General features: G+C 36.9%; 1 protein-coding gene across 1 annotated transcript in view; it reads right to left on the reverse strand.

The window, feature by feature from the left end:
• Window positions 1-1,600: 1,600 nt before the first annotated feature.
• Window positions 1,601-16,653, reverse strand: part of LOC129746219 (polyamine-transporting ATPase 13A3) — a 70,225-nt gene continuing 55,172 nt past the window's right edge. Inside the window, exon 3 of the mRNA XM_055739780.1 lies at window positions 1,601-7,358. Within this exon, the coding sequence (XP_055595755.1) occupies window positions 3,914-7,358 (3,445 nt within the window). The 3' untranslated portion in view covers window positions 1,601-3,913. The remainder of the gene's footprint in view (window positions 7,359-16,653) is intronic.

The following is a 16,653-nucleotide window of genomic DNA, read 5'->3' on the forward strand; positions in this document are numbered from 1 at the left end:
GTTTTGATCCCAAATTAAGCTCAGAATCGCTAAAAAACGCTTCTAAAGGCCAGAAATTGCATTTTAAAGTTGTGATCCCAAATTAAGCTCAGAATGCCCGAAAAACGCTTCTAAAGGCCAGAAATCGCATTTTAAAGTTGTGATCCCAAATTAAGCTCAGAATCGCTAAAAAACGCTTCTAAAGGCCAGAAATTGCATTTTAAAGTTGTGATCCCAAATTAAGCTCAGAATGCCCGAAAAACGCTTCTAAAGGCCAGAAATCGCATTTTAAAGTTGTGATCCCAAATTAAGCTCAGAATCGCTAAAAAACGCTTCTAAAGGCCAGAAATCGCATTTTAAAGTTGTGATCCCAAATTATGCTCAGAATGCCCGAAAAACGCTTCTAAAGGCCAGAAATCGCATTTTAAAGTTGTGATCCCAAATTAAGCTCAGAATCGCTAAAAAACGCTTCTAAAGGCCAGAAATTGCATTTTAAAGTTGTGATCCCAAATTTAGCTCAGAATGCCCGAAAAACGCTTCTAAAGGCCAGAAATCGCATTTTAAAGTTGTGATCCCAAATTAAGCTTAGAATCGCTAAAAAACGCTTCTAAAGGCCAGAAATCGCATTTTAAAGTTGTGATCCCAAATTAAGCTCAGAATCGCTAAAAAACGCTTCTAAAGGCCAGAAATTGCATTTTAAAGTTGTGATCCCAAATTTAGCTCAGAATGCCCGAAAAACGCTTCTAAAGGCCAGAAATCGCATTTTAAAGTTGTGATCCCAAATTAAGCTTAGAATCGCTAAAAAACGCTTCTAAAGGCCAGAAATCGCATTTTAAAGTTGTGATCCCAAATTAAGCTCAGAATCGCTAAAAAACGCTTCTAAAGGCCAGAAATTGCATTTTAAAGTTGTGATCCCAAATTTAGCTCAGAATGCCCGAAAAACGCTTCTAAAGGCCAGAAATCGCATTTTAAAGTTGTGATCCCAAATTAAGCTTAGAATCGCTAAAAAACGCTTCTAAAGGCCAGAAATCGCATTTTAAAGTTGTGATCCCAAATTAAGCTCAGAATCGCTAAAAAACGCTTCTAAAGGCCAGAAATTGCATTTTAAAGTTGTGATCCCAAATTAAGCTCAGAATGCCCGAAAAACGTTTCTAAAGGCCAGAAATCGCATTTTAAAGTTGTGATTCCAAATTAAGCTCAGAATGCCCGAAAAACGTTTCTAAAGGCCAGAAATTGCATTTTAAAGTTGTGATCCCAAATTTAGCTCAGAATGCCCGAAAAACGCTTCTAAAGGCCAGAAATCGCATTTTAAAGTTGTGATCCCAAATTAAGCTCAGAATCGCTAAAAAACGCTTCTAAAGGCCAGAAATCGCATTTTAAAGTTGTGATCCCAAATTAAGCTCAGAATGCCCGAAAAACGCTTCTGAAGGCCAGAAATCGCATTTTAAAGTTGTGATCCCAAATTAAGCTCAAAATACCCAAAAAAACGCTTCTAAAGGCGAGAAATCGCATACAACATACTACATACTTACCGGACCGACGAAACGCTGAGAAGAATAATGATTTTTTTACGGTCAAACGGGTCAAATTTTCTCAAATTAATTATAAAAAAATCCAAATATTCGTGATATAATGATAACGTTTATTTCATTTAAAATATTTCCCGGTATGTACAGCTTTTTATTTTTCTTGTTTTTTTCCGTTGCATTGATTCGACTGCGAAACTTTCGATTGTTTTTTTTCTTACATTTGTTTTTCAAAGTTTCTCTCTATGCAAATATCAATTCTTGTGTTATGTTTTCTCTTCTCGTAACAAACGAGCTTCTTCCTACCAACATTTCGTTTCGAACAGCTAAATCCTTTCCTATTTTTTTTGCTTTGTTGCAAACATTCAGTGAACTTCAATAATTAAACACGACTAATAAACCGAATGGTTGCAACGCAAATAGTGGGGGTTTTTTTTTTTATTAATAACTGGAGTTAAACAGCTTTTTTTTAGAAAAGTGAAATTGCAATTGCTAACACGCTGGTCGAAAAGTTTGGAGACATTGAATAAGATTTAATCCTTTCTCGAAACATGTAAAAGTTTTGATTGAATAAGTTTTGGTTTCCTAGTTTTGCTTCCGCTTTAAATCATTTCTTGATTGCCAATTTAGATTAGACCTTAACACGATAGTAGGTAGTACTGGTTTTGACTAATTCCATGGAATTATACTAAATAATTAGGCTTGAAAAGCAATAGTAAGTTGATTTTGTGTGTTTTTTTTTTAAATTTATCATCATTACGCGCTCATTAAGTATAATAGGTTAAATCAAACCACCGTCCGATTATAATTTGAATGATTCCTGACCAACACCATACAAGTCTGTCGTTGCGAAAAATCTAATTTCTACCTTCATTTTTTTCCTTCTTCAATAGTATTGTTTTGTTTTCCACTATTTTAAATTAATGTATGTATATATGTTTCTGTTTTTGAGATTAAGAGGTTCTCAATACTTAACGGCTTCCAGGGGGTTTCTGTCTCGTGTTCCTAAAACTATATCTCCTCGGTTGATTCCGCTCTTTAAATAGTTGAACCTTTATGGTTGTTTCTCCTTCGCTACCCACAAAATGCTACAATTTCGTTAGCCTAGAACCTCGAATTGATATTTCGCTAGTTAAAACAACTACAGATTGAGGCTTTCCCTTATGGTTTTTTTTCTTTGAAAATATTGTAAAAATGCGATCGCTATACGAAAGATAATTTTTCTTCTCAAACTTACTCTTTATCAACAACAGAATGTAGTTTTTTCATTGATTTTCAAACTTTTATGGCCCTCAGTGTTGATTGCGAATTGCTCTGTTCATGTTGGTGTGTTGCGCAACTGCTCTACGCGATAATACAAGTGGATTTATGGTAATATTTTTCTTCCAGTGTAGAAGGGTGTCTAGTAAGAGTGCTTCTTGTGTGCTAATAAGCATATTGTAATGGTCCGATAACACGATTTCTTATTACGTCCTGCGTTTCTGTTCAAGACTTCTGTTCTTTTTGTGGTAATGAAAGGTCACAGAAAACGTCCATCGTGAAGTTTTGGGGTTTGCTTTTTGAAGATTTTGACCGTTTGTCTTTGGTATTTAATGTGTTTTTTTTTCAAGGAAGCTACTGGGAAAGGTTAGCTTATTCCAGTTTCATATAATTTTTTTTGACTGATTTCACGATGGCGCAACCGATTTTTGATACTGTGTGCAGAAGCGAAGAATAGAATTGTTCCAGATAGGGGGACTTCGGGGCTGATTCTTAGGAATGTCCAATATGTAAACAATCAACATTGAATAGTTTTCCCAATTGCAGTCATGCGTCAAAATTTAAGATTTTCTCACCAATTTAGATTATTGTCTTCCATTGATTTCGATTCTGCACAGCGCTTTCGAATTTCCTGTTTTCTGTTTCAATCGTACTCAGTTTAGCTATCACAATTCTGTACAACTTTTGTCGTTTTATTTTTAATTTTTTGCTTAAATATCTTCCGTTCTTTTGACCTTAAAATTGAACGAAATACAACTATGGCACTTACATATGCACACGCACACGCACACACCACAATCAACGAGCTAAAACACACACTACATGTAAAACGGAAAACAACTTAGACTCTAAGTGCAGTTTGAGCTCGTCCCAAAAAGAAATCGAAAGTATCAGAGTGGCAGTTAGCTCCGTGTATGCGAAACTTATAGCTTATAGCGTATCCGTTATGCTGTATCCCTTGTTGGTTTCCTATCTTTCTTCATCTTTTCCTCTGGTTCTCACGTTCGACTGTGAGAAAGTCGCTACCGAAATCGTTCAAGCCAAACGAGAGAACAGCTTCGGTCCGCAATGAATGGCGCTAGAAGAAGAACCACGCGGTAGAACGAAGATCCCTTCGCCAAAGTGGTGGCCCGCTGGAGGAGGAAGTGTCAGTAATCGTACTTCTCGCTGGACCAGCCGAGCACGGTTTTAAAGTCGTCCGGGTGCTGCACCTCCTGGCGGAAGTTGGCCTCGATCAGTAAGTACTTGCGCCGGGATTTGGCGATGTTGTGCCACCGGTAGCGTAGCTTCTTGAACGCTATCTCGTCGATGATGTACTTCTCGATGAACAGAGCGATGACGAAGTTGGCTAACCCGTAGCCCACCAGATAGGCGCGGAATACCATATCTTCCTGGGGAATGACTAGTTGGAAGAGACTCTGCAACCAGACCGGTGGGTACAGGGTCAGTAGCACCGAGAGCAGGGTGTTGAAGATGATACTGATCAGGAATCCGTAGTTAGAAATGATCGATTTGCGGTAGGGAGCTCCTTTGGAGAAAACTATGGCTAAGATGATGTATTGGTAACAGGAGACGGAAAATACGGCGTAGTTTTCGTAGCAGCCAAGATCGTTCAGCTCCAGTTCGTCGGTGTAGTTGAAGGGTACAAACCAGGGCTGAGCGTGGATGTGATACCAAGCGGCGACTTGGAACGAAAGGGCAACGATCAGATGCAAAGCCAGCGATAGAAGCGGGCTCAACGATATAAGCGAGTTTGAGGGCACTTGTTTGACCAGTGGTCCATCGTAGGAGGATGTTTTGCCGAAGAAGAACGCCGTCACGGAAATGATGAAAAGATCTATGTACAGGAACTCGATATCGGTCAAGTTGGAGTCGATCGAATAGAGGATTAGGACGGAGGCGAATTGAACCAGCGAGTAGGCCGCCATATATTTGAAAATGCCGAACGAAGTCACTAAAGCGGCTCGTCCTTCCTTGATAACCTTGGGTACGCATGCGATAGTCGGACTCTTGGATGTGAACGGAGACGCTACAGAACTCTCGGCCTCCGACAACGATATTCCAGTGTGAGCTGCCTTCAACGCGCCACAATCATTAGCACCATCGCCACACATTGCCACATAGTAACCCAAACTCTGAAGATCACTGATCAAATGCTGTTTCTGATCCGGAGACATCCTAGCGAATACTGTACCGAACGTCAAAATCTTCGGAACCAAATCCGGGAAGTGTTCCTTTATAATGGCCCAAGTCTTCCCGGTCAGCGCAAACCTAAACGACCCACCACTTCCGGTCGCAATAGACTTTTCGATTCCACCCTCGATCGTTATCCGATGCACTTCCTTCTCAAAGCTACTCAACTGCGTCGACAGCGTGCAGGTATCGATTGTCTCGCAGCTACTAATACTATTGGACTGGGTCATCATCGTGTAAGATCCGTTCTGCTTCTCGTCGCTCACCTTGTTATCGTTTATGATATCCGATTGGGTCAACTGCGGCTGCCCGGTAACGTCATAGCTCAAGAAGTAACCGCTCGGATTGAGTTTATCCGTGTGCGCCGTCAAGGTCACCAAACTTTGTCCCGGCATCACCATACCGCAGTCATGTGCGACACTTGCAGCCGTCAACAGATTGTCTCCGGTCACCATGATACACCTAATGTTTGCCTGGTTCAAACTCTCAATAACCTCCTCGGTGTCCGCTTTCAATCGATTTTCTAATATCACAAAACCCAGAAACTCCAGATCACATTCGATTTTTTCGCGGGACACTTTCTGAACCTTCGAATAGTTCATCTTCTTCTCCAACTTCTTGTAGGCAATGGCAATGATGCGATATCCTTGCTGAGCGTAGAACCCTAGCTTGGAGGAAAAATCTTCCGGAATAGTCTCCGGCCTGCAAAGGGAGCTGATCATCTCCGGGGATCCCTTCACGTACACGTTGAAATGATTGTCCGACAGTTTCCTGGTGATCACCGACATCCGTTGCAGGGCACTGGTAAAAGAAAATTCCCGCACTATTCCGATGTCGTTCGAATTATCATAAGCTACATCCAACTCCAGGTTCAGATTATTCTTGGAATCATTCCGCGGAGGCTTCACAATCGTTGGAAACAACAGATCATACTTGGTTTCATCCGATACGTTCGCTTCCTCCAGAATCCAACCGGTAGACTCGAAGATCTTCAAATCCAACGGATCGCCTCGCATTTCTCCATTCACAAAGGTGATCGAGTGACAGGTCAACATACCCCCGAGCAAGTGATCAGTAATAGGTAGCCGGCCAATCTGGGTCAGTGGAATCTGGAAATGGTTGGTAGGATCCTTCGGCAGAACACCCCACATATCCAAACCATCTTCGGTGAGCGTCCCAGTTTTGTCGAAGCACACGCAATCGATACTTCCGGATACGTTGATTGCACGAGGAGATACGCAATAGATGTTATTCTTCTGGAGTCGCTTCTGTGCGTACATCCTTCCCACAGTCATGGCTGCTGGCAAAGCCGGTGGCACCGCAATCGTGATCAAATCCAACGACTCAACGATGATCTTGATAGCCGTTACACCTCGCATTATTTTCGTTATCACCGTATACAAAAACCCGCAACCAGCCAAAAACGCTAGAACCATGATGAACTTGTAGGAATCCTTCTCGAATTTGTAATCCACCGGAGGAGGATAGAGAATCGATCGGATCAGTCCTCCCTTAGCTGTGATGTTTCCGGTATTGATGACCTTGACCAAGACCTTTTCGCTACCGATGTAACGCGTCTGGATAACCTTAGTTCCACAGAACAATGTATGTCTCGCATGCTCCTTTTTATCATAAAACAGATCCCTTTTCAACGGCAGAGGAGTTTTCGTAACCGGAACACTCTCCCCGGTGAGCATGGATTCGTCCAAAATGCAGTTACCGGAAATCAGCACAGCATCACACTGCATGGTACATCCGGTGGCCGGTATTTCGAGCACATCCCCCGGAACCAGCAGCCTCGTTTCGGTCTGTTCCGAATCGCAGCTTTCCCTCAGCACCGTCGCCGTATCGCTACTCTTCACCGTCGAATACAGCGCCTTCTGATTCTTCTGGGTCTGAATGATGGACATGGTAATACCAAATCCACTCATCAGCAGGATAACCGTGGCGTAGTAGTAGTAATCATAGGCAAACCACAAACAAACCGAAAATATCTGGAACACGTAGAATGGATTCAGAACCTCCAGAAACAGCAAGGTCATAACACCCCTCAGAGGTATCAAAATTTCATTGCTCCCATAAACCAATCGCCTTATATTCTGCTCGTAACCGGAAAGACCCTTATTCTGGTGAATGGCTACGCTCGGCACCTCTACATCCAAGCCCTTTAACTTGACGAACTTATTGGTTTCCTGGTTCCAGATGTAGCGCAACTTCTTGCAGCTGAAGTAGCGGATCGATGTCACATGCTCAAATTTTCCCCCAGTCCGGTGAAATGCCACCTGAAACGGGCTGCACTCCTTGAAGAACTGTACCCGATCGGTGATCCCAGTCTGTTCCAGCTCCTTGACGATGTTCTGCCCATTGGTGCTCAGGCCCTTGGTTTTGGATGTGATTTCCCTGAAAAAAAACAATGAATAAAGTGTTTAGTAATCTAGCAATTTGAAAAATAGATCAATAATCTACGTTTTGAAACAATACTAACTAAAGTCTGATTATCTCGGAAGTGCGTGAAAATGTTTCATCATTCTTGTAAATAAATGGATAAAAATCTGGCTTTAGGTTAAAGGGACTTGAACCAGAGTTTTTGTATTACTAATTTATTGTTTTTAACGTGAAAAATTCAAGTACACATTAAGATTACAAATTCCCCCCTCGGGATAGTGACTATCCGAATCACAGAGAAATTGCTTGATTTAAACGAAGTTCGAACAAAACCCCTCTCGAATCTCGGGGCGCTTCATTTCTTCTGAAATTCGCGATAAAATTCCTACGAACGCACAGACAGGTGATCGAACAATCGTCACGGGAGAACTTCAGCTGTCAACCGTTTTTTGTCTCGCTTTTTATAAATAGTTTTTCTGTTTCACCTTTGACGGAAGGTTACGTAAAGTTTCTGTTTGTGACGACAAAGGCCAAAGGAAACTTCAAGTAAATCAGCTGCGAAATGTGGCTCTTTCGGCCATTTAGGACACTTCCTCCAGACGAGCCATCCATCAGCCAAGGAAAAACAGTGATAAAAGTAAGCTGTAAATTGTGTTGTCTTTGAAAAAAGAAGTGATTAGCTTGATACCACTATCGAAAATTCTTATTTGTTCTGTTTCATAGATACGGCCAGGATTCAGCTGGAACATCGGTGATGCTGGTAGCCAGGCGGGAGGAACCTCTGCGCCAAGGGATTTACCGGCGAGGCTTGACTTTAAATCCAACAGGTCGAGAAATTGGCCATCGCAACATGCTTTGTTGCATATCAAGTTTCAGGTTTTTTTTTGTGAATAGTTTCTTAAAGCATAACATTCCATTGTTATTTTAGGCAAAATACCGGAAGAATATGAAAAAAATACAGCAGCGATTGGATATTATAAAAAAAATCAATAAAAGTGCTTTTAATTTTAAATTAGATTTTTTTACGAAATGTATCCTTATTTTACATGTAAATTTCGAAAGCAAACAGTCTTGAGGTTGCAGGATAATTTAGAAACCTTCCTGCAAACCACAGGAGAACATCGTTTCGACCCTATAGATGCTTTTGACAGTTGCTTTCCTGTAGTGATTTTCTGTCCTGAGATCGTCCTGTAATTTTTAGCTGTTGAAAATACAGAACGAAATCGTCCCGACTACAGGAGAAAAGATTAAGTGTGGCAGGTATGCAAAAAGTTTACAATGTTCAATTTATTGAAAAAATTGAGGTTTTTAAAAAATTTACTGTTTGTTTGACAAACTGGGAAAATCTTACTGAGATTGTAATCTGAGTCAAACACACAAATCCCACCGGATTCTATGAAGAATGTTAAGTTTTGAACTTGATTAACACAAAATATCTTTGACAAGAAATAACATTTTTAAGGATAAAAATAACGTCTTCTAACCCGTCCAGTTTATTTATTTAATGCACCAGCAACAGTTAAACAAAATTTAAAGAAATATTAGGTGAAAAATAGAATCCTTCACCGAAAAGTTCCTTTATACAATTGTGTGAAATTTTTATCATCGCAAAAAAAAACTTATAAAAACCAATTTAGTTTATATTTACAAGTCAGGTTAAAGAAAGTTTCATGTCCATCCCTTAAAGTTTTGTTATTAAAAATTTTCTTGAAAATTTGCCTCGAAAATCTTTACTCAGTGAATTTGGAACTTCACAAGTATACGCCTCTTGAGCAGTGATATCAATTGGCACTGAGTTAAAAAAATCAAAATACTTCTATGACAAAAAAAACAATAAACGTTTACAAAAAAAAGTTTCTAAACTATCAAAAAAAAAATCCGAATAGATAAAATTTTTGTGAAACAAGAATCCATCAATGCATAAAGTCTAAAAATCAAATGAAAATATTTGTGAAAGAACATGTAAAAAAAAGATCTATTCTATTTTCAATGTTTTCTTTAACATTGGTTTATAGGCTGATTTTTCTCCTAAAATTTTTTAATGTTGTTTATTTATTCCTCTACAATTGTTCGCTTGTTAATTGAGTCTTTAAATCTTATTTAAATCCTTTTTTAACAGAAGAAACCCACGATTTCATCACGATTTTTGACACACTGGAAAAAATTTACTGAGTTTGTAATCTCAGTCAACTATAAACATCCCCCTGGACTATTTGAAAAAGATTAAGTTTTGAAATTAATTAATATAAAAAATAACTTTGATGAGAAATATCTTCTATCTAACTGGAAAAAAAACGTCTTCTAACCCGTCCATTTTAGTAATTTGTTGCACCAGTAACCGTTAAACTAAATTACAAAAAAAAGGTCAAAATAGAACCCTTCAATGGAAAGTCTCTTAATACAATTACGTTAAATTTTGATCATCGCAAAATTCTTTAAAAATCTCGATTTAATTTATATTTACAAGTCAGGTAAAACGCACATGTTCATCCTTTGAAGTTAGTTATTGATTTTTTTCTTGTAGTTTGCCTTCGAAACCTTTACTCAGCCGATTTGGAACTTGGCAAGTACACGCCTCATGAGAAGCAATATTGATTGGCAATGAATTTTATATTTTCCTGCACAAAAATTATTTTTCATAAACCTTTATAAAAACCCAAAATACTCCTATGAACCAAAAACAATACAAACGTGGTGGTTTACGAAAAGGAGTTTCTGAACTTGAAGTTCTGAAATTTCTGAATAAATTCATTTTTGTAAAACAGGAAGATATCAAGGCAATATAAATTCTAATCGTAACGTAATTGAGTCTTTGAGTCTTATTTTAAACAGAATAATTACACGATTGCTGCACGGTATAACTGAAAATTTTATTTCTCCAGTTAATTATGTTGTATAGTATTCCATTTATCAACTAATTACGTTTTTATAAAATATGGTTATACAGTTATTTTCCCTTGTTTCTATTTCAAGTGTGCTAAATTCATTACAACTCGATGGTTTTCAAATTTTAAAATGATCCAACAACATATTGTAGTCAATAAATGCACGTTTTCCTGTATTTTGTAGAATTTTGGTCCCGAGTTAAGTAATTTCGAAATTTTGTAAAGATTTTTTGAGAACTGCCTAGTTCGATTTATTTACCATTCGTACCTATCATTTTAATAATTTGATTTTTTTGTGATTCTAAAATCCACTTTGTTACTTATAGTTTGACAATAGCTATAAGCTTAGCTTAGCTTGATTGACTATTCACATCCACCCTAAATCATTGAACTCGAAATGTAACCTGAAAAATGTTCAAGACAAAAATTTTTTCAATGAGCTTCGTAAACTTGGTTGGTGATTTTTGGTGACCGGAATCTTTTTTTAACAAACACATTTCGAGTTTCATGATTGCAGGCGTGGCTCAGTAAAACGAATTCACATTGCCAATGGTTGCAACTCCGTGCTTGACAAAATCAAAACCATCTTAAATTAATAACATCTCAAAAAGTAGATAGAACAAAATTTATAAAATTTTATTTAATATTTATTTTCTTTATTTTTATTTGTGATTTAAGGAATTCAGTCGGATTATTTTTGACTGTGGTTTTAACATTTTTAGAAATTTTTTAGCTCTTCTTTTTGCTAGTGGCTTTGACTCTTGAATTATGGTTGTATTTTGCGATTTCAGTTCCAGGTTCTAACCATTAAGATGTGCGTAGTTACGAGTGTGTTACCTTTTGTCATTTTTTGCCGTGTTTCGGGATTATTTTTAGTTATTTTTATATTCTAGTTGATTAAGTGATCATTTGGTTTTCACATGATTGTACCGTTCTTAGTTATTTTTCATTAATTAAAACGTTGATTCTTGATTTTTTTTAATTTATAAATTAATTTTTTTAATTATGGACATTCTTTGTAATTTTAAAGAAATTTAACCGTTCATTTTTTTCTTCAAACTGGTCTCTGAATTTGTGCGGGTTTTAAGTAGGTACTAAATACATTTTATATTCGCTCTAAATGTTTTTCATTATTTTTTGCCGTCCTAGATGCTTTTTTTAGGAATTCTGCTTGTGTTTTAAATTTTCTCATTTTTAAATCATTCTCAACTCCATCAAGATGGCTAAGAAAAGAATTCCAAAATTTATAAATGTTTATTTTTTCTCTCCCTCTATTCCTTTACTTTTAAAATGGCTCAGACTCATCAAGAATTTTGTTTTATATAAAAAAAGTTTTTTTTTTCTTTATTGACATGCATGGTTGGACAGCACCTCTCAAATCCGACAGCGCGCTGTGTAAATCGAACTGTTCTCTGCTGAGATTTGTAGAGCAACACGAATTCCTTCCGAAATGCTCTACACTCGTTTCCGAGTACAGTCGAAGCCAAGTGCCGAGCGAAACCGGTGTTCCAATAGCAGCACTGGAGAAATCCCGAAACTCACAACACAACTGAAGTGCAGTTTTTTCCTTCTTTTCCTACTGCAGTAGGCAAACAAACAGCATCAAACGATATTGCACCTTCTTCTTCTTTTCCTCCGATTCTCGGAGCGAGAAAGCAAATAAGGAGAACTCCACTATTTGCAACGTGTGACTAAACTGAGCGGCCAACTTGAGTAAGAGAGCGTCACACGTTTTTTGATGTGACGGGGCCTTCCAGGAAATACACCCGTCACACGAATATGGGTCCCATGGCGACGAAAGTGTTAACAGAGCTGGACAAGTGTTTCAGAACGAAAAGTTCACTGAGTTGCATTTTTCAAGCCGCTCGGGGAGAAATGGACAACCATGGGTATAAGACTCAACTAACATGGTTGAAACTCAAATATGCTTCTTTCAAATGGTTTAAACATAGAATTTGAACAAAAAAATGATTTTTTGGTTCGTAAACCTTAGTGTAACCTAACGCTAGCTAAACTCACCATTAAACGCTATCAAAAAAATTGATCCTTGAATCACTTGATCTTTTTGAACCAATACATGGGGATTTTTTTTTATTATCTGACAATTTGCGCCGGGGGTCTTCAGATTTTTCCCAAAATTGAAAATTTGGCTCATTTTTGCGACTTAAAAACACATGTATTTTTTCAGATTTCTAACATTTTTATTTTTTGAGTTAGCTTCGGTTAGATTTTTTTGTCAATAAAAAATAACCATTTTAAAAAGCTACATAACTCTGTTATTTTTCAACGGAAATTATAAAATAGCACATCAAAATGCATTGGAATTTTATCAGCTTTCGAAATAAAATAGTTGCTAAAAAATAAATAAAGACCTTCAATATGAAAAGTTGTATATAAACTTTAAATGGCGTCTAAAAGTACCGTCTGCACCATCGAATATTTTGCAAAAAATACCATTGAATAGCTCAATTTATGATGCAACTTTCATCTGAAGACACCAAAGTGGGCCATCAACACCCTGAAGAGTTATGAAAGAAATAATGACGATAAATCTCTTTTTTTGCGACGAAAACAAACAATGGTCGAACAACTACACTCAAAAAAATACTATTATATATGCCATAAGATTCTCTTATGAAGTGGCGCCATAAGAAAAATTAATGAAATTCATAAGATTGTCTTATGACGCGAATGAATTCTGAAGATGAACGCCTACTTCAATGAGAGGTTGTTGCTTTTCATAAGAGATTCTTATGGAAACAGTAAATCACTTTCTAATAAGAAAAATTCTCGATATTTCGTGCTGAAAACATTCACTTTATTGTTTGCCAAATTCGTTTAAAATTAAATCCTGCATTGTCACCATCAGCAGCGCATCACCAAACGGCTCCATCAAAGTTTTTTTTTGCCGCATCTAAATCTTCGACCTTTCGTTTTTGCCGATCAACTTGCTGAAAAGTAAACAAATAATGTATTTTAGTTTACTAATATATTCAACGTTCACACCAAAAACATCAAATCGAACTTACCATTTCGGAGATAACAATAACATTTAACATTAAAGGAAATCTATAATAACTATGAATTGGCGATTGCTTCGTACTGTTAGATGATGAAAAAAAAAACTGATGCTATGAATGAATGTGTTCATCATTTTTTCACAATGCCGTTTCTTCTATTTTTCATAAGAATATCGTATGAAAATTGAAAGAATTTCATAAGACTCTTATGAAAAATTAGTTTGGACGCAAAAAAGTGGTTCATAAGATGTATCTTATGAAATTTATAATAAGATTTCCTCTGAGTGTACACTTACATATGGAGGTAGCCCGCACTTCTAACAACATGGAAACAAAAGAACTTGCCAAAGCAGGTAAAAAACACTACTTTTTCGTTCTTTGTAGAGTGTTTGCAGCATAACTGACTTTAAATTTTAACCAAAATTCTTAGTATCGTATTGTTAATGTGATATAACAAGTAATGGAAATGTTGCTTTTACAACCTGGTCAGGTCATATGCTATATAACTTATTAACTTTTCGATCAAAGATCATTGTGAAGCATAATCAATGCCATTAGTATAAGGTTCAGTCCCTGTGTTTGGAATCACAAAAATGTGATTAAAAAATGAAATATAGACGTGCTTTACATAGTTTTGATATCGGGAGCTAAGCACTGGACACCAAAATCCATTTCCATTGATCAAAAACAAAGAGTGTGGCACAAATGTAGAAATAATCTAAGTGCTCAGTATGGCCAGCCCAGGCTGTTAAAAGCATCATTCCCATTGTAGGTAATATGAAATTGAAAATATAATCTTTTAACCGAATTTGTTTTCTCCATTCGCCCAGTTTTGAAGTTTACCATACTAGAACGAACATAATTCGTCGTCAGTGTTTTGCTACCTCGATCGCTCACAAACGAATCTTCAGTGTTCCACCGTCCATTTTAAATCAAATCTGGAGAATTCCGGATGCCAAACTGAGCGCATAAACTTCTAAAAATGACAGCCAAATTTGCAAAACTTATTGTGACCTGGTGCAAAACTGGGTATAAACGAATACGTTATTAGATTTTTGGATATAACATGAAGTCAGTTAAGCTGCAACACTCTACCGCCCCTACTTTCATAACAGTTCCATATGCAACAACAAGCAAGCGAGAAAATCAGCTTTTCCTGTTTTGGAATGCATTCTTAAATTGTGATCACCACTTTCGGCATAAACGAAAATCGTTTCTCGGTTGTCATAATAAATCGTAAGACCTGAAATGTTCGAAATTGGGTTATTGGTAAGGTCGAGAGCACCATTTTTATTCATTATGGGACTGTTTATCGACCATATTTGAAACCTTTTTCAAATCTACTCGCATTACAATCCTATACAAAATATTTTTCTCTCACCAAGCCACTTTCTTTTTTTAAATTATTCAAAGCTATAAATCAAAGACTATTTAGCCGAAAGAAGCATTGAAAAGTAACCAAATCCGTGGTATTTCACATATAGAACCGTTATTCGAGTGCATTTCATATAGGACAGCCACAAAATGATATTTTTTTTCGAAGTTTGTAGAACAAAACCTCATTTTTTAACGTTTATTTTGAATCCCTATGTTGACCTAAAATGACGAAAATTCATATGGGACTGTTATGCGAGTAGGGGCACAAAAAATAGTGTTTTTTACCTGCTTTGATAAGTTCTTTTGTTTCCATGTTGTTAGAAGTGCGCGCTACCTCCATATGTGAGTGCAGTTGTTCGACCATTGTTTGTTTTCGTCGCAAAAAAAGAGATTTATCGTCATTATTTCTTTCATAACTCTTCAGGGTGTTGATGGCCCACTTTGGTGTCTTCAGATGAAAGTTGCATCATAAATTGAGCTATTCAATGGTATTTTTTGCAAAATATTCGGTGGTGCAGACGGTACTTTTAGACGCCATTTAAAGTTTATATACAACTTTTCATATTGAAGGTCTTTATTTATTTTTTAGCAACTATTTTATTTGGAAAGCTGATAAAATTCCAATGCATTTTGATGTGCTATTTTATAATTTCCGTTGAAAAATAACAGAGTTATGTAGCTTTGAAAAATGGTTATTTTTTATTGACAAAAAAATCTAACCGAAGCTAACTCAAAAAATAAAAATGTTAGAAATCTGAAAAAATACATGTGTTTTTAAGTCGCAAAAATGAACCAAATTTTCAATTTTGGGGAAAATCTGAAGACCCCCGGCGCAAACCCGTCAGATAATAAAAAAAAAATCCCCACATATCAAACTTATCTCAAAGGGCATGGTTGGCATAAATCCTCAGATCGGCTTGTCCAGTGAAAGAGAGTGCATTTTTGTTCGTCTGCTCCTCCAAGCTCCAAGCTGTGCAGAGAGCGATAAATCGCACTGCTAAAAGGAGTGTGATTATCAACTCAAAAGAATGAGTGAGAGCATTCACATCCGCAGATGAAGAGAATTTCCGTCACCGGAAAAATCTATTGTGCATTGCGTTGAGCAGAGATGTAAAAATCGCGAGTCTACATACTCGCACTTTGCCTTTCTCTGCAAAACTCAAACTGTAATGATGCTATCGATAGTTCATCACGGAAAACTTCAGGAAGTTGACTTCGGTCAAACTCGACAGAAGTAAACAGAAACCGAAATAAAAATCAGGCAAAATATCAGGCTACGATAAAGTAACGGGAGTTTCACTAAAAGTGATGACCTTTTTTTTTAAGTCACCTCTCCTCATTTTCTCTCTAATATGTGTTGTTGTGAGTCTTCTTGGTTAAATAATTCTACTGAATCAAAGCATCAAAGCAATCGAAAGATTCCTTTTAATTCCCCTTTTCACATTTCCACTTTTCCGCTTTAGCAATGGTACATAATCCAGTTTATTACTACCCATTTTTCATCACATTCGCAAAAATCAAGCAAAATCAGGCATATTTTCAAAAACCAGGCAAATTCAATGTCTTATCAGGTTGTCAGGCAGAGCCTCGAAAAATCAGACAATTCCAGAAAAATTAAGCACATTGGCATCTCTGGTTCTGCGGATTCAAAATTCAAATCGTTTCCCGATCAGGAGGGAAAAACTAAATTATATCAAGATGAGATATTTTGATACTAATTTTTTCCTATCTTAATGAGTTATTATTCAGTACTCGTAGGATGTTAAAATATCTCAGGGTATATCAAAAAATCTACGCGATCATAGCTAAATTATATCAAATTTAGATATGCTCCTTTCACGATAATATCTCATTCAGATAGCATAGTTTGATATTGGCCAGAACAAAACCTATCAAAATTATAACTTATCAAGATATGAGTGCTTCGAGAAAAATTTCTAGTGGAGTGTCAATTAACCACATTATATTCTTAAAAACCATGCTCCATTTTCGGTTTCCCAAAAATTAGATTCAATTTTTTTAATCTAT

This window comes from Uranotaenia lowii, chromosome 2 (genome assembly GCF_029784155.1).
Source record: "Uranotaenia lowii strain MFRU-FL chromosome 2, ASM2978415v1, whole genome shotgun sequence".
In the NCBI taxonomy this organism is placed as follows: domain Eukaryota; kingdom Metazoa; phylum Arthropoda; class Insecta; order Diptera; family Culicidae; genus Uranotaenia; species Uranotaenia lowii.